General features: G+C 35.5%; 3 protein-coding genes across 16 annotated transcripts; 1 reads left to right on the top strand and 2 right to left on the bottom strand.

The window, feature by feature from the left end:
- Positions 1 to 6,751: 6,751 nt before the first annotated feature.
- On the top strand, positions 6,752 to 9,119 carry LOC107782588 (putative pentatricopeptide repeat-containing protein At5g47460). The gene has a single exon (XM_016603479.2). The coding sequence runs from the start codon at positions 6,779 to 6,781 to the stop codon at positions 8,564 to 8,566; it is 1,788 nt and encodes a 595-aa protein (XP_016458965.2). The 5' UTR covers positions 6,752 to 6,778; the 3' UTR covers positions 8,567 to 9,119.
- Positions 9,120 to 10,026: 907 nt separating this feature from the next.
- LOC107782589 (uncharacterized) lies at positions 10,027 to 14,601 on the bottom strand. 14 transcript variants are annotated; one of them, XR_001647266.2, is made up of 5 exons: positions 14,297 to 14,599; positions 14,033 to 14,224; positions 12,046 to 12,112; positions 10,667 to 10,709; positions 10,027 to 10,352 (listed from the first exon to the last, which is right to left on the bottom strand). XR_001647266.2 is itself a non-coding variant. In XM_016603483.2 (4 exons), exons 1-3 carry the CDS (start codon positions 14,458 to 14,460, stop codon positions 10,690 to 10,692), a joined length of 303 nt encoding a protein of 100 aa, XP_016458969.1. In that variant the 5' UTR covers positions 14,461 to 14,601; the 3' UTR covers positions 10,027 to 10,352; positions 10,667 to 10,689. The 14 variants fall into 14 exon arrangements, 7 of the variants coding, with proteins under 7 accessions (XP_016458969.1, XP_016458967.1, XP_016458968.1 ...); XR_012705995.1 differs by having other exon boundaries at positions 14,106 to 14,224; XR_001647267.2 differs by lacking the exon at positions 12,046 to 12,112 and having other exon boundaries at positions 14,297 to 14,600.
- Positions 14,602 to 15,940: 1,339 nt separating this feature from the next.
- On the bottom strand, positions 15,941 to 17,426 carry LOC107782587 (metalloendoproteinase 4-MMP-like). The gene has a single exon (XM_016603478.2). The coding sequence runs from the start codon at positions 17,172 to 17,174 to the stop codon at positions 16,104 to 16,106; it is 1,071 nt and encodes a 356-aa protein (XP_016458964.1). The 5' UTR covers positions 17,175 to 17,426; the 3' UTR covers positions 15,941 to 16,103.
- Between the last annotated feature and the right edge of the window lie 5,612 nt (positions 17,427 to 23,038).

Here is a 23,038-nt window from a genome sequence, read left to right as displayed (position 1 = left end):
CTAAGTCCCCGGCAACGGCACCAAAAACTTATTGCGGCCAAACGCACACGCAAGTATACGCGGTCGTCAAGTCATAAAGTTACTAAAAGTCGGATGTCGAACCCACGAGGACTTGTTATCAACTATTAAATAGATCAGACTATCCTAATTATCTGGACAAGGATTAAACCCAAAAATAGTGATGCTAAAATAATTAAACTAAAAAGAAAATAACTAATAAACTTTAAACAAAGGAAGAACATATTTTTATATTATCAATGTGATGAAAATGATCTAGGGTTATGGGTTATCTAACATTCCTATTGTATTCTTCAATTGAATTGACTAACTAATTTATTTAGTTTATTGGTTAACATGGTTAATATTGCTCATAAAAATCTGTCGAGTTCTTACTCGCCTATTCAAGCTAACCTAACGCCTATATGTCTATAGAATTAGAACTTACAAGAACGCATTTATAATTCCTGTAAATTAACCAAGCAAGGCAATTAGGTATATGTCTATCCTAACTGCGTATCTATTCCCCGATGCCCAGGTTCAAGAACTTGCTCTACTCAATCCTATATGCAATCTAGAATTCCCACTTTCGAGTTCAATTCTAGGTTCGTAGATAATATTCAATTGGTGATCAAGCAATCAAATAATTAAGTGCATGATTGAATAAATAAACTAATACAATAAACTAAGAAATTAAAATCAATATTCGATTAACAATAGTCATGAAAGAACCACAACCCTAGAACGTGAAGTTTAGCTCCACATAGACATAGTAGTCAAACAATAAATCATACAAAGGAACATAAAAATTACTAAGTTTGGCGGAATAAAAGATGAAACTCGGCCTCCACGGCGGCTCTGTGGTCTCCCTTGATCAAAAGTTATATAAAAAATATGTTAATGACTATTTATAGATGTAGGAATAGGCCTAGGCGAAATAACCAAATCCAAGACTAAAAAGGAGATACAATTGCCGCAAATCTCAAACACCGTGCGTTACCACATGTAACGTGCGAAGCAGCCCGTGCTGGACGCGAGACCTAACGCGAGGAATTTCTCTCGCGTCGCGTGACTCTTTCTGCTTCCACTATTTGCTGCCTAACTTCTTCTATTTTATTTTCCAATTGATGCTTCATGTCTTTTTGCAAACTTTCAGCCAATTAACTTAATTAATGTTCATGCTTTCAACTTCCTCCATCATAATGTCATAATGTTACTATCATTAGGTACTTACGAGCTACTAATTGTAATGTATAAAATATACTTAAAATATTTATCTTGCTCCCAAATTTCATGTTCAAACTGTTGAAATTGTCAAAAGTCCCACATCGGTGGATGACATTTTTGAATGGGAATTTCATCCTATAAAAGGAGGCCTAATGTTTAGGATTTAAGTACACCTCTCATTTTTCCTTTTTATCTTCTTAAGGCATTTGTATCTTCTCTCTTTAGTATTATTTCACTTGTAATTTTGGAGTGGAATAAAATATTGATTGTGTCCGAGGAAGTAGGCAAAATTGGCCGAACCTCGTAAATTCTGGTGTTCTTTTATTGTTGTCTTATTGTCTTGTTTATTATTTAGTGGTTGTCATAATTTTTGGTATAGTAGTTGTGACGCATTCACACTATATATATTTGGCTTCCGCAACAATTAGTATCAGAGCCAAGGTACTGTCTAAGTATGCTCTGTGGTTGCAGCATAGTCTGATCTTCCACATCAGAAAAGATCTATCTTGGTAACTGAGTCAAGGTTCTGTCTGAGTATGCTCTGTGGTTGCAGCTTAGTCTGATCTTCCACACCAGAAAGAAAATAATCTTGATTTGTGTCGTCATCTACTAAATAATATTTGTGTCAAAATGGAAGAATATAAACAAGAAGAATCTACATCAAGTGTCAATAATACGTCATCGTTGGCATCTTCGCTTATGACAAGAATTGTGTCAAATGTGAAATTTACGATAGAAATTTTTGACGGGTCAGGACATTTTGGGATGTGGCAAGGTGAGGTTCTAGATGTTCTTTTTCAACAAGAGCTAGATCTTGCCATTGAAGAAAACAAGCTAGATGTTATTGGAGAAGAAGATTGGAAAATTATCAATCGTGTTGCTTGCGGTACCATTCGATCCTACCTTGCTAGAGATCAGAAATATCCATACACAAAGGAAACTTCTGCAAGTAAATTATGGAAAGCACTGGAGGATAAATTTTTGAAGAAAAACAGTCAAAATAAATTGTACATGAAGAAGAGACTGTTTCGCTTCACATATGTTCCTGGTACCACAATAAATGAACATATCACCAGTTTCAATAAGTTGGTCACAGATTTGCAAAATATGGATGCAACTTTTGATGATGGTGACTTGGCCTTGATGTTGTTAGGGTCACTTCCTAATGAGTACGAGCACCTTGAAACTACTCTACTCCATGGAAATGACAAAATTTCTCTCAGAGAAGTTTGTTCGGTTTTGTACAGCTATGAACAAAGAAAGGGAGAAAAACAGAAGGGCGGAGAAGGAGAAGCACTAATTGTGAGGGGTCGTCCTCAAAATCAAACGAGGACTAAGAAGGGAAGATCCAAGTCGAGATCTAGACCCAGCAAAGATGAATGTGCCTTTTGTCGAGAAAAGGGGCACTGGAAGAAAGACTGTCCGAAGTTGAAGAATAAGGCCAGACATAACAATGGAAAGGCCATTATGGATTCAAATGTAGCTGATTGTGATGATTCAGACTTCTCATTAGTTACAACAGAGTTATCAACATCATCAGACATATGGTTGATGGACTCGGCTTGTAGCTATCATATGTGTCCCAATAAGGACTGGTTCGTGAATTTTCAAGAAGGAGAATATGGAGTCATCCACACAGCGGATAACAGCCCTCTTACCTCATATGGCATTGGTTCAATAAGATTAAAGAGCCATGATAGAATGATCAGAACATTAAAAGATGTTGGATATGTACCGGGTTTGAAGAAGAATCTCATCTCTGTGGGAGCCCTAGAATCAAAAGGGTTCAAAATCATTGCAGAAAATGGAGTGATGAGAATATGCTCCGGTGCACTAGTGGTAATGAAGGCCAATCGGAAGAACAATAACATGTACCGCTATCGTGGTAGTACAGTTATTGGGACAGCGACGGTGACATCCAGTTATGACAAAGAGGCAGAAGCAACCAGGCTATGGCACATGCGCTTGGGACATGCTGGAGGGAAATCCTTGAAAGCTCTATCTAATCAAGGATTGTTAAAAGGCGTAAAGACTTGCAACTTGGAGTTTTGCGAGCATTGTGTCAAAGGGAAACAGACAAGGGTTAAATTTGGTACAACGATCCATAATACTAAAGGCATTTTGGATTATGTACACTCTGATGTTTAGGGTTCTTCCAAAACACCTTCATTGGGTGGGAAGCACTATTTTGTAACCTTTGTTGATAATTTTTCCCGAAGAGTGTGGGTGTATACAATGAAGAGGAAAGATGAAGTGTTGGGAATTTTTCTCAAATGGAAGACGATGGTGGAGAATCAAACAGGCAGGAGGATCAAGTTTATTCGCACAGACAATGGAGGTGAATACAAAAATTATCATTTCAATAAGGTTTGTTAAAATGATGGCATCGTCCGACACTTCACTGTCAGACATACACCACAACAAAATGGAGTGGCAGAACGTATGAACCGGACTTTACTGGAGAAGGTACGGTGTATGTTGTCCAATGCTGGCTTGGGCAAAAAATTTTGGGCTAAGGCAATTACATATGCATGCCACCTCATTAATCATCTACCATCTGCTGCTATTGATGGCAAGACGCCATTTGAAAAATGGTATGGAAAACCTGCTGTAGATTATGACTCTTTGCACGTGTTTGGCTCAATTGCATACTATCATGTGAAAGAGTCAAAATTGGATCAGAGAGCAAAGAAGGCTAGATTTATGGGGATTACTTCTGGAGTCAAAGGATATCGCTTATGGTGTCCAGATACAAGGAATATTATATTCAGCAGAGATGTTACCTTTGATGAATCTGCCATAACATATAAGGTGACAGTTGAAGATGTCAAACAAACTGGTAGTGCATCAAAGCAGGTGGAGTTTGAGGGAAAATTTATTTTTCCTACACAAGAAGCAGAGGAGGAAACTTATGAAGATTACCCTCTGGAAGAAGAGCCAGTAGAGAGGGAGATTCCAACTCAGGAACCTCGACAACAACTTGAATCAATAGCAACCAGCAGGCCAAAAAAGACAATAACGAAACTTGTTCGTCTCATAGAGACGGTTGCTTGTGCAACCTCAATTGTAGTTGATGGTGTTCCTACCACTTATAAAGACGCAATCCAAAGTTCAGAAGAAGATAAGTGGAGGATTGCCATGAATGAAGAAATGCAGTCCCTTCATCAGAATCATACATGGAAATTGGCCAATCTCCCGAAGGAAAAGAAAACAATTGGGTGAAAATGGGTATTTGCAAAGAAAGAAGGATTTCCTAACCAAGAAGATGTTCGCTACAAAGCAAGGTTGGTGGCCAAAGGATATGCTCAGAAGGAGGGAATTGATTACAATGAAGTATTTTCTCCAATTGTAAAACATTCCTCCATTAGAATTATGTTGGCTTTGGTAGCACAATTGGATTTGGAACTAGTTCAGATGGATGTAAAAACTGCATTTTTACATGGAAACTTGGAGGAGGAAATCTACATGACTCAGCCAGAAGGATTCAAAGTTGCTGGAAAAGAAAATATGGTATGCAAACTTGAAAAATCGTTGTACGGATTAAAATAATCTTCTAGACAATGGTACAAGTGATTTGACAAGTTTATGTTGCGGCAAGGGTACAAGAGAAGCAAATACGATCATTGTGTGTATTTGCGCAAACTTAATGATGGTTCCTTTGTATATCTTCTCCTATATGTTGATGATATGTTGATAACTTCCAAGAATTCGGAAGAAATTAATAAGTTGAAGATTCAACTGAAGGAGGAGTTCGAGATGAAGGATCTGGGTGAGGCAAAGAAAATTCTTGGCATGGAGATAATAAGAGATAGACGTTCAAAGAAACTCTGTTTATCTCAGAAAGAATATTTGAAGAGAGTACTACAGCGTTTTGGCATAGATAAGAAGACTAAGCCAATTAGTACGCCACTTGCTCCCCATTTTAAGCTAAGTACTACTATGTCGCCAAAGGATGAAACTGAACAGGAGTATATGTCAAGGGTACCATATGCAAATGCTGTTGGTAGCTTGATGTATGCAATGGTTTGTACGAGACCTGACATTTCACAAGTCGTTGGAGTTATTAGCATATATATACACAATCCAGGAAAGGAGCATTGGCAAGCTGTGAAATGGATTCTACGGTATATTCATAGTACTGTAGATGTTGGGTTAGTTTTTGAGCAGGAAGGCAATCGGTCTGTAGTTGAATATTGTGACTCAGATTTTGCGGGTGATCTGGACAAACGAAGGTCAACTACTGGTTATGTGTTTACTTTTGCAAAGGCACCGGTTAGTTGGAAGTCTACTTTGCAGTCAACAGTTGCTTTGTCTACAACAGAAGCAGAGTACATGGCTATTACAGAGGCTGTGAAGGAGGCAATTTGGCTTCAGGGGTTGCTAAAGGAGCTTGGTATTGAACAAAAAAATATTATAATTTTTTTTATGATAGTCAAAGTGCTATTCAATTAGCGAAGAACCAAGTTTATCATGCAAGGACGAAGCACATTGATGTTCGGTATCATTTTGTATGAGAAATCATAGAAGAAAATGGAGTTACGGTGAAGAAAATTCATACTACGGAGAACCCTGCTGATATGCTGACAAAAGTGGTGACTGCGGTCAAGTTTCAACATTGTTGAACACTAAAGATTGAAGATGAAGACACAACCAAAATTTGTTATTGAGAGAAAATTGAAGATGTGGAATTTTTCCAAGGTGGAGATTTGTTGAAATTGTCAAAAGTTCCACATCGGTGGATGACAATTTTGAATGGGAATTTCACCCTATAAAAGGAGGCCTAATGTTTAGGATTTAAGTACACCTCTCATTTTGCCTTTTTATCTTCTTAAGGCATTTGTATCTTCTCTCTTTAGTATTATTTCACTTGTAATTTTGGAGTGGAATAAAATATTGATTGTGTCCGAAGAAGTAGGCAAAATTGGCCGAACCTCGTAAATTCTGGTGTTCTTTTATTGTTGTCTTATTGTCTTGTTTATTATTTAGTGGTTGTCATAATTTTTGGTATAGTAGTTGTGACTCATTCACACTATATACATTTGGCTTCCGCAACACAAACTACCTACACATAAATTAAACTCAATTAAGCACAAATATAGTACAATTTAACATTAAAGCCCCAAAATGTAAGGTAAGTAATGCACTAAAAATATATAATTATAGCCAAACATCACTCTATAATTTCTAAACCCACAAATTTCTAAATACATAAACCTCTGAACTCATAACTTTGGAACTCGTAAAATTTCGAACCTGTAAATTGAAAAATAAAAAAACCAGAACTGAAAATATATATAAAATAAAATAAAAAAATTATCGCGGGGTGGGTGGTGCAGAAAAATAAAAAAACAGAAAATTAAAAATATATAATAATAATAAAAAAGTAAGTGGAGGGGGGCAAGGGGGTTGCGCTGGAGTGGATAGCAGGGTGGGTAGTTACGGAAAAGAAAGAAAAAACTGAATTTTTTAATAAAAAAAACCTGTATATACAAATTGCCTTCACTTACTACATGTCAAGAGCATATAGCCAAAATGTTATTATGCATACAAAGCAATGCCAAGATTCAGCAACTATGAACTATTCAAGAAATGTTCCATTCAACTACTAAGCAAAAGGCAACTATATTGTTTCTTCTCCAAGTCCATTAGCAGCACTATCAAACCCCATCTAGAAGATGACTTTAATTCAAGAATCGTTTTTATTTCCAATCAGTCACAAACTGGCCTTAGTTCTGAAATTGCCCTGTTCAAGGACTTTCAAATGTTGAATTCTGGTTCCAAGCCTAATGCTTATTCTCTGGTTCACTTGACCCGTGCATGTACCAATCTGGGTTGGTTTTCACCTGGTGAACAACTTCACTGTTGCATTCTAAAATCTGGGTATGACATCAATGTCTTTGTTACTACAGCTTTGGTCAATTTCTATGTCAAGTCTCAGCTTTTGAATAAGGCTCACCAGTTGTTTGAGGAAATGACTGAACCAAATGTAGTTTCTTGGAATACGTTGATTTTTGGGTATGTTCGATCTGGGCAGTTCACTGCTGCTCTGAACTTGTTTATTCAGCTCGAAAGATCGGAACTTTGTTCTGATTCGTACTCTTTTACAGCTGCTTTATCAGCATGCGGACCGCTTGGTTTACGACTAGTTGGAAGGTTATTACATGCTAAGATTGTGAAATTTGGTGTTGAGTGCAGCATTGTGGTCTGCAATTCTTTGATTGACATGTATGGAAAATGTGGCTCTACCGAAGAATCAACTAATGTTTTTAATAGTATGATGGAGAAGGACACTATTTCTTGGAATTCTGTCATAGCGGCAAATACAAGAAACAACAGGCTTGAACAGGCATTTGATTTCTTGCATCAAATGCCTGAACCTGATACTGTTTCATACAATGAGGTAATTAGTGGCATGGCACAGTTTGGTAACATAGAAGATGCTGTTGAAATGTTATCAAGAATGCCAACCCCAAATTCATCCTCATGGAATTCGATAATAACAGGATATGTCAACCGAGGCAGAGCAAAAGAAGCTCTACATTTTTTCCAAAACATGCATCGCAATAATGTTCTTATGGATCAATTCACCTTTTCAAGTATATTAAGTGGCATTGCCAACATATCAGCTGTAACATGGGGAAGGTTGATCCATTGTTGCACAATTAAGTACGGCGTGAATGAGACTGTTGTTGTTGGAACTGCTCTCATTGACATGTATTCTAAATGTGGGCTAATGAAGGAAGCTGAAATTCTGTTTGAATCTCTCCCTGTGAAGAATCTGATAACGTGGAACACGATTATATCTGGATATGCTCATAATGGTAATTCAGATGAAGTGATCCGGCTATTTGAGCAGTTGAAATTGGTGAAAGATTTACAACCAGATGGTATTACTTTCGTGAATGTCTTAGCTGCATGTTGGCATAATAAAATGTCTCTGCAAGCTGCAAATGAGTATTTCAAATTGATGGTCAAGCAGTATGAGATATGTCCCATGCCGGAACACTGTTCTTCGATGATTAAGCTCATGGGACAAGAAGGGGATGTGAGTAAGGCCGAGAAAATGATTTATGAACTGGGATTTGAAAACTGTGGATTAGTTTGGAAAGCATTACTAGGTGCTTCTGTCACTTGTGGGGATATAAAAATAGCAGAAGTTGCAGCTGCGAAGGTGATAGAATTGGAAGGTGATAACGAGTTTGTCTATGTACTAATGTCTAATATGTATGCATTGCATAGGAAGTGGATAGATGTTGGTGGCACGAGGGAGCAGATGAAGGAGAGAAAAGTGAGAAAAGAAGCTGGTTGGAGTTGGATCATGGGACTATCGCTCGAAAAGTAAGTAAGCTTGTCCTTGTTTGGTCACAAATTGAAACACTCGATGACCTAAATACAAATGCAAAAAACGAAAATGACCTACAACCTTGAACTTCTACGGACAATAGGATGTAGGTAGATTATTTAAACAGTGAAGATGAAGATGAAAATGTTGGACGGCTAAATTGGGGATGGCTGTTTGCCAACTTCATTGTTGCGTTTATGAATCAACACTTACAACAGAAGCACTAACCTACTGAGGAGAAAGAGTGAATACTCGTTCTGTCCATTATTACTACTTGGTTGACAAGTGGAAGTGCTACAACTATACTGGGAAATGTTAGCTTATGTTGCCATGATTTGGTTTAGAAGATGAGATGCCTGATCTAATCATGCTTGAGGACAACGGAAAGTACTTTTTTATTATGTTGGGAAGGTATCTGTATAATGCAAATAGCCTCTTTTTTGAACTATTATTGGGGGGAGTAAAGCTACAAACTAAGCTAGCGTTTGGCCATAAATTTCCAAATTTGTTTTGAAAATTTTGATTTGGGTAAAATTTGGTTTGAAGATGAAAATGTGTTTGGACACCAGTTTTCAAAACATATTCCACTTTTTTTCACCCACAAGTTCTAAAAACTATCACAAATACCCAATAGTACCTTCATCAATAATATTTATTATATTATCGCAAACCATAGTCCTGAACATAAATAAATTTAGTACAAAATTATTATTTTTAAAATGAATAACATAATACACTATCAGATGACCGAGAAGACGAAGCAGCATTGTTACAAAATAATAAATTGTGGGCTTTTTTATAAAATACAAAAGTTTGGGACAATTTTTAAAAAATATAATAGTAATATTTTGGGCCAAAATCAATTGGGATTTGGGAATTTGTCAAAATATGGATAAAATTATGAACAAACATGTATTTGCCAAAACAAATCCAAATATATTTTGACAAAATCTATGGCCAAACGGGTCCTAATTGTTTGATGTTTCCTCCTTTTGCCTCAACTTACTATTTGAGTATTATCACTTTTAGTCCGTATTAGAAACTATTTACATTCGGTAGCCGAAAAAATATAAATTTTGTATAATTTTTGTATATAACATACAAAATGTATATATATACAAAAAATATATATTTTTCGACTATTATTTTAAGAGTAGCTATACAATAGTATTTTCCCTACTATTTTTGCCTTCATTATAATTTGAATTTTGATTTACTATGATTTTCTTCCACTTTATTGACCGTTTGACTACATTGTACGCATGCATGTTTGTTCTTTGCCGTTGACGCATTGATAATAATAAAAACATATCGTGTTCTATTTGTTAAATAAAATTTTTCATTTGACCAAAAAAAAAAAAAAAAAAATCACTTATTACAGCCACAAAATAAGTGGCAGAATGCCTTCGTTGTTCAACTTCTCAGTCTAACAAATAGGCCAAAAAAATAAGAAATTATGGAAAAACAAAACGCACTCATTAATCGTTATAAAACTCCAACCTCTTCCATTCTCAGTATAACAAATTGGCCCAAAAAGGAAAGAAGGAAATAAGGATTATTCCATAGTAATATTCCAAGTAATCAAGGAATCAGAAATCAGAATTAACAGCAAAACCAGCTGAAAATTCAATACATTCAAATACTATTACCACTTTTGTAAAGTTTGAGCAGTCATTAAACATAAATGTCTTTCCTAGGACAAAATCTTGCCTTCCCATTCAAAGAGTTGACAACTTTCTTTGACAATCTGCTAAACAAAGTCACCTTGGTACCGAGAGACCCAGCTCTATTGCCACAAACAACAAAAGACTCATATCAGGAGAAATATTCAGAGGCAAAGTAGAAAAACAAAAATCAAGACTACGTTAGCTTAGGTTCCTTAAATCAGTCAAATACATTTTACTGCAGATACACTTGCCAACAAAAGAAAAAACTTAACCTACCGCATTACATACAAGATAAATTTGCATTCAAGTATTTGAAAAGAAAAGGGGAGGCTCAACTCTGATTTATCTTTCTCTACAATAAACAGATGATATGTCTGAAAATATGGTTAAAACCAAGGCAAAATTGTTGTAGCTAAATTCAAGCAGATACAACCTCCTCCTGAAGAGCAAAAAATTTCACGTTCCTTCAGTATTATCTGGGAAAACGAAAATTCTTGTTACCAAAATAGGCTTTGTCAAATAGGGGCATAATAGCTAAGCATAAAAACAGTTGAAGTCAGAAAATTATTTTATGACAAACAGACCCTTGGAGGTTCTTTTTTTCTTTTCTTTTCTTTTCGACAGAAACCTGGAGGTGACAGTCAGAACTGTCGCCTCTTAGCTGATACTTTGTCTTGAACAGTTTAAACGGAAACAGTTACGCGTTCTCACTTTCCTAAACCCACCAAGAACGATCAAAGTTTCACTCACCAGATCAATGGGTCTAGGGATTTTAAATTATTTGCGCTATAAGTTATAAACAGATACATTATTTGAAAGTCAAAATGAATGGAAATTGTTAAAGATTAATCAGTAATACTTTTAAATCTGCTTCTTGTGGTCTCCTAACAGGCTCCACCTATGTCTAACAATCATAGCAGGACTTTCAAAGATAAAACTAGACTGTTTGAATTCATTATAGACCTGTATCTTGGATTTCTTAAAGAACAATGAGACCATTCTCATAGACAAGATTGCTATAATTCTTGGGAGCATTTCTAGAGCTGACATTGACTTAGAAGTGTGTATTTAAGATGTGGACATATGGAATTGTTATGACCTGAAAGTACCTTCAAACCTTCTCAAACAAATCAAAAGGAAGAGCAAACCACAGAAAGGAAAATAGTGGATGAAAGCATGAAAGAAAAACTACTCCTCAATCCCAAGCAAATTGGGGTCGGCTCTACAAATAAGATTAATTACTTCATTATGTATTGCTGAACCCATCATTCTTTTACCCTAAGAATGGCCTAAAAAGTCCCTAATAATGTTAAACACTCTCGCCACAAGACTGAAACATCAGCCCATACAGTATCTCCCTCGCTCTGATCCCCTACAGAGCCCCGGGAAGATGCTTGAAATATAGGAAAATCCTTCGACTAATAGATGAATTTAGGTATGATTATAAGCTTTCATTTTGCAGTGTGAATCTTAAACTTTGGAATCACTTGAAAGTAAGGAACTCTCAAAAACATAATCTCGGGGCATTACCCATCAAATGAACCTTTTCTAAATGGTAAGAAGCAGAAACACAGTTTGTCAGATAACCCAAAGTGCTACGATTAGAATTAGGTAAAATGACATTATCAACGACAAGATAATAAAATGTTATTCATTCTGAAAGCTTTTAAATTTATGTTTTTACATTCAGTAATTGCATGTGAAGGTTTCGAAAAGAAAAATGGCAGCCCTAAGCACAATTCGCTTCCATCCTACTCATTAATTGTTTTCTTAAAACTGCTGATAAAACTTGGTGCTAAGATAGGAACGCACTTAAGCAAAATAGAAAGGCCTGTGATATCCCAGTATATTTCTTTCATGCTTTTGGAAATTCATGTGCCTGCAGGAACCAAATATTCCGGTCAGATAGCTGATCAAAACCTTCCACCTCAAAATATATGCCCACTTTGGTTATTAGGAAGGGTGTTTAAGAGATTCAAAAACTTTTTTTGTATGGAGTTCCGGTATAATATAGAGAAGAACAAGCATGAGAAGATTTATATTTGGTTCATTTTAGGAGCGAGAAGTTCCAGCCCAAACCAACTTAGACTGCAATTGCTTCATAGGAGTAACCATGCTAACCCAGTAACCTTTAGAGCTTTAATGGTTCATCAAGAGAAGCCCCTATGTTCCAAGAATCCCATTACATACCCTTTACAACCAGTCCACCACCACAACCCTCCCAAACGAGGAAACAAAAAATATGGGTAATTTAAGAAAAGACAGCAGAAAAAAAAATGTAGAATTATAGACAACCGAATCAAACCCAGTTACTACTTGCATGAATATTAATAGAGTTTCCAGAGTAAAGCTGTGAATAAAGTAGGAGTTTAACGACGAATACAAATTATTAGCTATTCTGTTACACCCAAAAAAATCTTTTTAAGAGATATGTAGTAACATAATTTTCAAAATGCAATAAAGAAAAGGTATCCAGTTTCCTGCCCAAGAAAAAGAAAACCACAGCTGCACAACCATACGTTCTGTTCATAGATGTATAGATACAATAGGTTTCACCATCTCACTTTTAATTTGTTGGTTTTCCATTCATGTTAAAAAAATGCCTTTCAGATTTCTCTCTTTTTCTAGAGTACAAGTAATAAGGTAGAGCATTATTGAGGTGAATCCATTGCTGTTGTTAGTCACTACTCACTATAAATAACCTGCGAAAGCGATACAAGTTCTATGGTACTTCTGCCTCATCCTATGTAGAAGCCTAGAAGAAGCTAGTAAGGCAAGGATGATATACCATATTACTCTGCAATTTCTTCTCAATAGGAGACACTCTCCCATACAGTTTGTTGAAAAAAGGAAAGGGAGGAGGGAAGTCAATCAAGAAGAGCTTTTCTGCCCCCTCTCCTCATAAATATGTCCAGTCCTTAACACAAAATGCAAGAAACAGAAGCACCATATCTAAGCTGGTGCAAGGTGTAGGTAGAGCTACTTCCGACAAAAAAGTGTAGGCAGAGCTACTGGTCAAAGAATGTAGGTAGATCTAATTACCTAAATAACACTGGCACATTGAAATATGAGAAGTAGGAAAAAAGCACCAGAATAGGCAAAAATATTAAACAAATCTCACAAACATCATAAGATCACTCTACATGTTTCAGTAAAAGGAAGATTAGACAGTCATCTAGCCAATTCAAGACTGTGCAACACTAACTCGAATTCTGATTGGTATATGTAATTGATGTCATATGGTTGTGCACATTCAAATTAATAATCATACTGGTGTACCATTCTTCGGTAGCCTACAGCTATGCAACTATTTTCTACCATTTGGATATAGTATTCATAAGGAAAGTGGTTTTGACTAATGACTGCTAGCTGTTGTAGTTGTTGAAGTCTTGATCAAAAATGTTGTACAGTAGTTGTTTTAGTAACTCTGAAATACTATGGAATGTCTCAGATATCGAAGTTCCATTTGCCATTAGCAGAATTTAGTTATCTAAATATTTAAGGAGTTCCCCTTCTCCCCGGAAAGAATTCCATTTTAAATTGCTAGCTATTGTAATTGATTTAGTAATTATTGTGATTTAGTAATTACTGATTCTAGAAATGACTTCCGTATCAAAATTCCTTTTGCTAGCATCAGTTATTAGTGATTTAAATATTTAAGAAGTTCCCCCCTTCTCCCGGGAAAGAATTCAATTTAATCTCCAATTATAATATCTAGAAGATGAAACAGATAGCACGATAAAAGAAAAAATGAAAAAATAGCAAACATGTACAACAAACAGTAAGAACAAGCACATACTTGTTTTTATTTTAATTTGGGGTAGTTATAAATGGAACATGCTAGAGGTCTGGAGAGGTGCAGCAGAGAGTACCCTGTGAAAGAGCTCTGCAACTCCTCGATGTTGAGCTCAGGCATGACGTCATCCTCGCCGTAGCAACTGCGTTGTGTAGCGGCAACATTGACTGCAACCCTCCCAGTTCCGACGGAATTCTGCAAACCCGAATAGTACAAATATAAAAAACAAATTAACAAACAATAGACGTTGGGGCAAACGAAAAATACCTTGAAAAAGAGAACCGACGGAGAGGGGACGATGTAGATCTGGTTGAGGCAGAGAAACTGGGAAACGACTGTGAAGAAGAAGCTGATTGGGAATTGGATTTAATGGCGGATCTGATAGAAGAAATTGAAGCCCTATTGATAATTCTACTACACCTTGACGCCATTGTAGAATTGTAAGAAAGTTTGAGCAAAGAGAAGATCTTGGGGATATTGGACAAGGTTGATAGGGTTTAGGGTTTTAGCGTCCAAATTAGTCGGATCGGACCCGACTGCATGTGCATTTGTAAATTGTGATAGCCCAACTTATTTGGGTCAATTACATGTAAGGCACACATGTTTTTAAAAGTCAAACATCAGTCCTTTATTTGTTAGGAATTTTATGTAAACTTTACCACTAGGTTGAAGAAAGCAGATTTTTTAAAATTCAACTGAATAAATCCAATTGTAGTACGGGAAATCAAAAGCAAAACTTAGATCACCTTTCAATTCTACTAAGCATTTTTCTCGAATACCTCACTTTTTAACGTTTTTGTTGAGTTGTTTTTGTCAAATGTCTCAAAGAAAGAGAGGTTGGAAATGAACATTAAGAAGAATCAACGTCACAATTAGAAGTACTTATTCCGGTCCGTTTTATTTGATATTTCTTTATTAGTTTGTTCCAAAAAAAATGACAATGAAAAGTTTTTATAACTACACAAATGTTATGACATATTTAGCGTCACAAATTTCAAAAGTTTTATACTCACACAAATATTATAAAATATTTAATACCGCAAGTTTTAAAAAAAAATATTTTCTTATTAAACTTTGTGCATGTCAAACTACAACAAACAAAATGAAATGAACGTAACAATTTAGGGATGTTCAAACCAAATCGATTAATCCAATTAAACTGAACATCCAAACCAAGCCGACTAAAAAGTCGAATATATTTGATTCGATTTGGTATTAATCAAGGAACGTCGGAATCAACTTAATCGGCATATATATAGTTCGAATATGAGAGTCAAATTATCTATTTGTTGGTAAATTTAAACATTGATGTCTTGATTTTTTTAAAATAAAAAGTAAAAATCCTAGAACTACATAAGAAACACCATATATCACACTATAATATATCTTTTAAATAAGAATCACATTTCTAGAAATTATACAAGAAACACCATAGATCACAAATTTGTACAACTAAAAATTTGCTTAAACGTTTGAAAAATATGTCTCTTTCCATAGTAATAGTGTGACACAAAATGGAATATGAAAGTAGTATGAATCTATATTATAATTTGTCAATTTCAAGATAGTAAATTCATTCAATATACATCTCCTACCATAGTTTTTGGTTATATTAAGTAGAAACCATCTTATCTCCCTAAACAAATAAGCAACTAGTACTCCATTAACATTGGAAGTTCATATCCTCACGCTCATTTTGAAATTAGATTTTTTTTTCCTGCTTTCCAACTAACCTAATCTTGAAATTACCATTAAAAACTGTCATGTTCCCCACTAATTTCCCACTAAATACAGAAAACCTCCATTAGGTTTCAAAGTTTTAACTCCATAAGAAAGTAAAGTTGAAAAAAAGAAAACCAAAACTTCCCACTAAGGTCACAAAGTAACCCATCTTTTAATTCTTCTTTGACTCTTTTATCTTCCTTCTCTGTTTCAACACAAGTCAACAAGAATAATTCACAAAGAATATGACCTCTACTCCATCTTTAAAGAATGTTCTTTACTTCCTTTTTCTGTGTAAAATATCTTTACAACATCCAAAAAAAATAAAAATAAACTAAAAAAACATAAGCAATCATAAACATAAGGAAAAGATCAAAGCCACCAAGCCAAAAAAAGTGGTCCACTTTGATGACGTTCTCCAACTTGATGCTGACGTGTCATGTTCCAACGATGACGTGTATTTGAAATTCGGGTTTGACCCATATAAAGCTTGGACCCCTTCCACGTCATCTAGCTTCAAGTCCCTTTTCTTCATTCTTGGGCTTAAACTTGGGTACATAACAGCATCTTTAACCGAAGAATGAGCCAGCCCAAGTACATGCCCAATCTCATGGGTCGCCACTGATTCCAAATCAACGGCAACTCTCGACCTCTCTTCATCAAAATCAACGGCCCACGTTTCCGCTGCGTCTAAATGAAACCTCCCATTTTCCGGCGAGAAAGCGTGAGCTAACACTCCCAACACTCCGTCAAACGGCTCTCCGTCGCCGTGATCGCCTCTAAAAAACCCGATTTTAATATCCGCCTTGTAGTAATCCTCCGCCTCCGTGAAATTCACCGGAATCGCTGACGACCACCGCGAAAACGCTCTTTTAAAAGCCGATTTAATCTCCGAGATATCTATATAATCAATCATGTAATTTTCAGAGAAAGCGTACGATAAAATCATCGGCGATGACTTCATCCACCTAGGTCGCCCGTAAAAATACGCGTAATTTCTCGTTGTATGTAACGAGCTGTGATCGTGTTCATGAGCTGAATCACTCATCCCACAACGCGGCAACATAATTTCGTTCATCGTTTCGTCGTCTAATTTTCCGGTGACTGTTAATCCGAGGTTTTTTTGGTAATTGAGTACTGCAGACTCTAAGTCTTCGTCGAAAAAATCGGTGAAATTATGATCGGGAATATTAGTCAGATAGCCAAAGCGTTGGAAGTATTTTTTGAGCTCCGACATGCCGGGGAGTTCACTGCCTTTTCCGGCGTCGAGGAATTTAACGAAAGCGTGCCACGTGTTGTTTTGAATATCGGCGGTTAATTCAGTTAAAGGATCGTGTTTTAGGATTCTGGCGGGAAAAGAAGGAAGTGAAAGGAGGAGAATGAATAGAGCAAAAGTGTAATAATAACTTGGAAACGGAGACATGGAGTTAGTTTTTTCTGTTGGATTTACAAAGAGATTGAGAGGGATTTATTAGAAGTAAGGGTATGTTTAATCATTTATATATGACATGAAAAATATTAGTACTAGTATAATTGTTTAATGGGTTGTATGTTTTAATTTTATAGTAGTATTTGTTGTTGTGTTATATGAGAACAACAAAAAGGAGGAAGTTTTGTTGGTTAATAGAGATAAGATCAATGTACAAGAAAATAGTTTGAAAGAAAGCTACGAAGATTCTTTCGTGTTCGCCTTTTCTATTGAGATTCTGACTTTTCATGAATGTAACTGGTGGTTGAACCACTGTATTTGGTAATCCTATTATTTTAAGCAATAAAAAAATTGGATAAAAAAAAAGATTAAACACATAGACCGAAAAGAAAATTCATGTATTAGATGATAATAAGAAAATGAATTACACGATGCTACTTAACTATTACGCACAATTATATGTAACTTTTAGATGATTTGTAAGAGTGTATATAGCAGTTAATTCTCTAACAATTTTGAGGTGATTATAGAATGAGTACTAGAAGATTAAGGATACACGAGTTTGTGTATTCAAAAATAGAAGTTGAGAAGTAATTCATAATAATATAATCTCGAGGAAATATGAGAGTTTTTCTTTTTTCTTTTTGTTAGTAGTTTCTTTGCTTCCTCAACTATATAAAAGTTCCAAATGAAGTGGGATTAACGAACGAAGCCAGACACCTACAAAATCAATAATATACAAAATTCTAACCTAAATACTAGTTTGAATGAGAATATTCTAAGTATTAGTTGAAGATTTCTATTCATTTGTTGACCAAATTAGCTAGATGATTTTGACATAATCTTAGAGATGTCATTCTCTTAACACTTTGATTTTCTGTCTTGTCTAACAAGCAAGATAATTAGAAATTGTAAAGCAGAATTAGGACATCAACCATATGTTTAATTACCAACTCTAGGCCGCTCCTCATCTAAAATGACAAAATCAAGGGGAGAAAAAGAAAAGAAGAGAATGAAATTAAACATGAGTTTGATTATTCTAATGAACCATCTTCAGATGTGGTATTATTCAAAATAGTATCTTTTCAACTTAAAAACTCTTTATAGTTATTGCATTACAATATCCACAAGGTTTCCAAATTTAAGAGATGTAATAAAATTAACTAAAACGTTCAAAGTGCATAAGCAAATACATATATTCTCTCCTTAAATTCCTGTTGGAACTTATTGTACGTTGTGGTTTCCATTGACCTTTACCAGGTCTTACTTGGACTCCTAGATAAAAAAGTGTAATAGCAATGACTAATTATTCTATCAAAAATCTACCTATTAATCTATATATTTGTGGAATATATCAGCATAACATTGAGTTTTGTCAAAATAATATATAGAAGTGTATTATTTACCAACAAAAAAATACTGAAAATGTAATAGATAATATACTTTATATACAGTTAATTGTATAGTTCAAACGTAGAGATCAAATACAAGAGTCTTTTATTGGACAATATCATTAGGTGACACTTAAGAAAACATATATAAATTACAAATCTCAACCAAAAAATAACTTTTATTTTCTTCCATTCTTTTTATTCCTTTGATCCTTCCCCTCCTCCTTAAAGCAAGACCACATTAAGTATAATAATGCTACTGAAAATGATTAGGTTTGAACGGTAATAGACGTTATAGGTCTAAGTCTTCTCCAACATCGCTTTCAACGTGCAACTGAAAGCTATATTATTGGAATGACGAAAGTGTTTACACATAATGCAATATTACTCGTTGGTTTTCAAAGGGCACAAACTAATTTGAATATTTTTCTTCCTTTTCTACATATTATTTTTAAATTTATTACACTTAATTATTTTCTTTCAATACAATATAGTCATTGGGCGGCTTTTGCTAACATAGAAAAATTGGCTCCTTGTAAGTCTCATCTTACAACATTACGTTTTCCCAGAAAGACGTATGAACAATAACCTCGGATTTTCCAAACTCCCGATGTTAATTTCCTTTTGAGAATCCAAAAGAGAACATTCCTTATTTTTAATAGGCTAATATATACAAGGGACAATTAGGGACACTTTTTTTTTTTTTTTTTGGTTTTCTTCTAATGTCCGATGCTCGCTGTGAGACCTCTGATTAATTCGGATCGTGCCGTGTAAGACTTTTAAAGAAATTCCTTTTCTCATTCTCGAGATTCGAACTGAGACCTCCGATTAAATTAAAAAGATCTTATCTATAACTTACCACCTCTGGGTGGTCAAGATTCTGTCCTATGTCATGGATCCTTAAACTTTTGGAACTCGGTATCATAATATTCCTTCAATATATTGTTGTATAGCTGTGAATAGTTGTAAATTAACGATCGATATGTGCAAGTCCAGCAAAAAGATACTGAAATAACACAAGTTATCTTTCATTAATATTAAGTAGATAGAAATGTTGGATTGCCGGTGTAATTTATTGGTCTTGTTATGAAAATATTATATTGTGGATGTCCTTTCATTACTTCGCTATAGATAATTTTCCTGAACAAAATTATCCATTTAGTACTCTGTTGAAATTTATCTACAAGCAGCTGATGCAGACAGGTTGCAAGCAACTAAATAAAATGATTTGCAGCGGCTTCTTATTAAACAGGCAGGTTGCAAGCAACTCATGCAGACAACTTACAAGCAGCTGATGCAGGCAGGTTGCAAGCAACTCAATGAAATAATTTGTAGCAATTTCTTATTAAACAGGCAGGTTGCAAGCAGCTCATGCAGACAACTTACAAGCAGCTAAAGAAAAGTCTTGCAACTGCTTCCTGAAAAGTCTCGCAGCTGTTTCCTTTCTTCTATAAATAGAGTAATTTTCAGTTCATTATGAACATAACTTTGAAAGTTGAATAAAACATCAATCTCCATTTATACTTATTTTCAGTTTATTTCTTTTATAGTCTTTATTTTATAACTGGTCTAAATTTTATCTTGCAGCGTCATTTAAGTGCATGTTTCCAATTTTACCAAAGTTAATTCCTTCTTTTATCTTTCCTTTCTTCAATATTAATGAACCGACCCTGCTTCAAAAAGAAATTAAAACAATTAAAGAAAATAGAATTCATTTATTTGTCTTTTGTTGGTTCAATTAAAGATAGATTATCACAATATGGCATTATATTCAGCCGGCAAGAAGACTTAGCTCTTTATATTCTTACTAAACTTTGCAGGTATCATTAAACGTAGACACCCCCCCCCCCCCAAAATTTGTGCTAAAAAAAGTGTCGTGATCTCTATTTAAATAATTTTTCTTGATGCAATTGTTCATTTACCATCAAGTCCTCTGCAGTTTTAAAAATGGATAAAGGGGTGAAAAAAGGGTGAAAGAATATTTGCACTTTCCAATATTTATGGATGTTAACTTTGGTCCCATTATTTTATAATATCTATATGAGCATTTAGGTGGATTAATCAGTTCACCTACCTAGATAGGTCTGGCTGTCAATCTCTTAACGGTGAGAGTTTACATGTAATTAGCCTTTAAGCATGTTCATTACCAATTTGAGTAGGTTACCAGTTAATACTTATTATAAAGTTTACATGCAAATAGCTTATAATTAAGAAAGAATTACAAGAAAATACATATGACTTCACACCATAACAAAAAATGCTCATGTTTTTAAGTTTTATCCCACCTACTAACACGAACTAAGTATACATTTGAATCAATCTCATTTGAGCAAAACAATTTTGTTGTTCATCTAATGAAAATGAGTTTATTCTTGGTCCCAAATTTCCCTCCAACTCTTCATTCATAAACTCCTCTAACGCTCCACCATTTGTTCATAAGCAAACTTTGGATCTTTACATAAATAGTGAATTGTGGAACCACGGTTTATTTTTCTTAGCTAGTACGCACAAAGTTTATATTGATTATACCCGCCGACTACTTTTAATTTAAACTTCTTTTATTTTTCATTTTCCTATTTTCTTTGTAGTTGAAAAGGGTTTGGATTTCCGATTGGACTACTGACCCATACATGTGTTTAAGATATGGGCTTGTGGTAATAGTCCAAGCTGTTCTGTCTGTATAGACTGGATTGGGCTTGATGTTGTACGAGGCCTTCAAGATTCAGAAATATTAGAAAATTTTACATTCCTATACACTCTTTGAAACTTTAATACCCTCCCTACTCAAGTTTCAATCTAATTACCTCCTATATACAAATTTACCAATTATATACACTTTAGGAATTAAATGAGTATCCATTTATATTAGGAATCAATTATTTCTCATCCTCTCTCTCTCTCTCTCTCTCTCTCTCTCTCTCTCTCTCTCTCTCTCTCTCTCTCTCTCTCTCTCTCTCTCTCTCTCTCTCTCTCTCTCTCTCTCTCTCTCTCTCTCTCTCTCCGTCTCTCTCTCTCTCTCTCTCTCTCTCTCTCTCTCTCTCTCTCTACGTCTCTCTCTATCTCTCAATTCCTAATTCCAGTAGTGTAGAGGAAAGGAAAGGAGAGCAGTAATAATTCCATGCTTATTGAAATTTCAGTAATATAGAGCTGAAGGTGTTGCACAATTGGTGTTCAAATTACAGTAATGTTGCACAATTGGTGTTCAAATTGAAATTGTCAAGCAATAAATTTTGAAGGTGTTTGATTCTCCACCATTGACAGACATTAAAACGCTTTGAAGCTTTGAATTCGAATTTGGGTTTTCAAAAATCATTATTTGTTTGAATTGGGTGTTGTTGCAAATAATTGGGAATATTGTTTGGATTTATATCTCAATTTTGAGGGTGTTTTGGTAAAGATTTGTAACTACCCGGCCGATCGTTTTGAGAGTTATAGTCCCAAACCCATATTTATTGCTTCCCCTGTATCTATTTCTGCTATTGTGACTTATCGGGAGGTTTTATTTTTGGTTTCGGAGTGTTTTGGGATACTTAGTCCCTAAACGGAAGTTTAAGCCTTAGGATTTTGACCATAGTCGGAACTGTGTAAAGACGACTCCGGAATGGCGTTATGTTGATTCTGTTAGCTCCGTTGGGTGATTTTTGGCATAGGGGCGTGTCCGGATTGTGTTTTGGAGGTCCGTAGCTTATTTAGGCTTGAAATGGCGAAAGTCGCATTTTTGGAGATTTGGACCGGTAGTGGAATTTTTGATATCGGGGTCGGATTCCGATTCCGGAAGTTGGAGTAGGTTCATAATGTTGAATATGACTTGTGTGCAAAATTTCGGGTCACCGGACGTGGTTTGATAGGTTTCGGCATCGGTTGTGAAAAATTAAAGTTTCAAGTTCTTTAAATTTGAATTGGAGAGAGCGATTCGTGATTTTAGCGTTGTTTGATGTAGTTTGAGGGCTCGATTAAGTTCGTATGGTGTTTTAGGATTGGTTTGTATGTTTGGTTGAGGTCGCGGGGTCCTCGGGTGAGTTTCGGATGCTTAACGGATCACTTTTAGACTTTGGAAGATAGTAGATTTTCTGGTATTTTGTTGCAGACATTTTCTTCATCGCGTTCGCGAGGGAGTTCTCGCGTTCGCGTAAGGCATCTGGGAAGGCCAGCTGAGTTACTCTTCGCGTTCGTGATATGGTTCCCGCATTCGCGAAGATGTGGAACCCTAAGGCTACGCGTTCGCGACATGGTCGTCGCGTTCGCGGAGAGGAACGGGCAGAAAGAGCTTCATGCATTTAAGCCTACGCATTCGCGAAGAGGGTCCAGGGTTCGCGTAGGGTCCGCCAGTGAAAGGTATGCGCTCGCGAGAGGTCACTCGCGTTCGCGAAAGAGGAATTTCTGTGAATATTTTTTTGTTCAATGCGATCGCGAGGCTTTGACCGGGTTCGCGAAGAAGGAATTAACTGGGCAGATATAAGGATTCAA

Source organism: Nicotiana tabacum, chromosome 23 (genome assembly GCF_000715075.1).
Source record: "Nicotiana tabacum cultivar K326 chromosome 23, ASM71507v2, whole genome shotgun sequence".
NCBI lineage: Eukaryota > Viridiplantae > Streptophyta > Magnoliopsida > Solanales > Solanaceae > Nicotiana > Nicotiana tabacum.
This window is presented reverse-complemented; position numbering and strand designations above follow the sequence as displayed.

What these genes read in the sequence shown, in the direction of transcription:
- LOC107782588 (XM_016603479.2), top strand. Translation starts at nt 6,779, where the DNA reads ATGCCAAGATTCAGCAACTATGAACTATTCAAGAAATGTTCCATTCAA.
- LOC107782589 (XM_075246463.1), bottom strand. Translation starts at nt 14,460, where the DNA reads ATGGCGTCAAGGTGTAGTAGAATTATCAATAGGGCTTCAATTTCTTCT. An exon ending in CGTCGGTTCTCTTTTTCAAG is followed by an intron (nt 14,225 to 14,296) that starts GTATTTTTCGTT and finishes TCGGGTTTGCAG; the next exon opens with AATTCCGTCGGAACTGGGAG.
- LOC107782587 (XM_016603478.2), bottom strand. Translation starts at nt 17,174, where the DNA reads ATGTCTCCGTTTCCAAGTTATTATTACACTTTTGCTCTATTCATTCTC.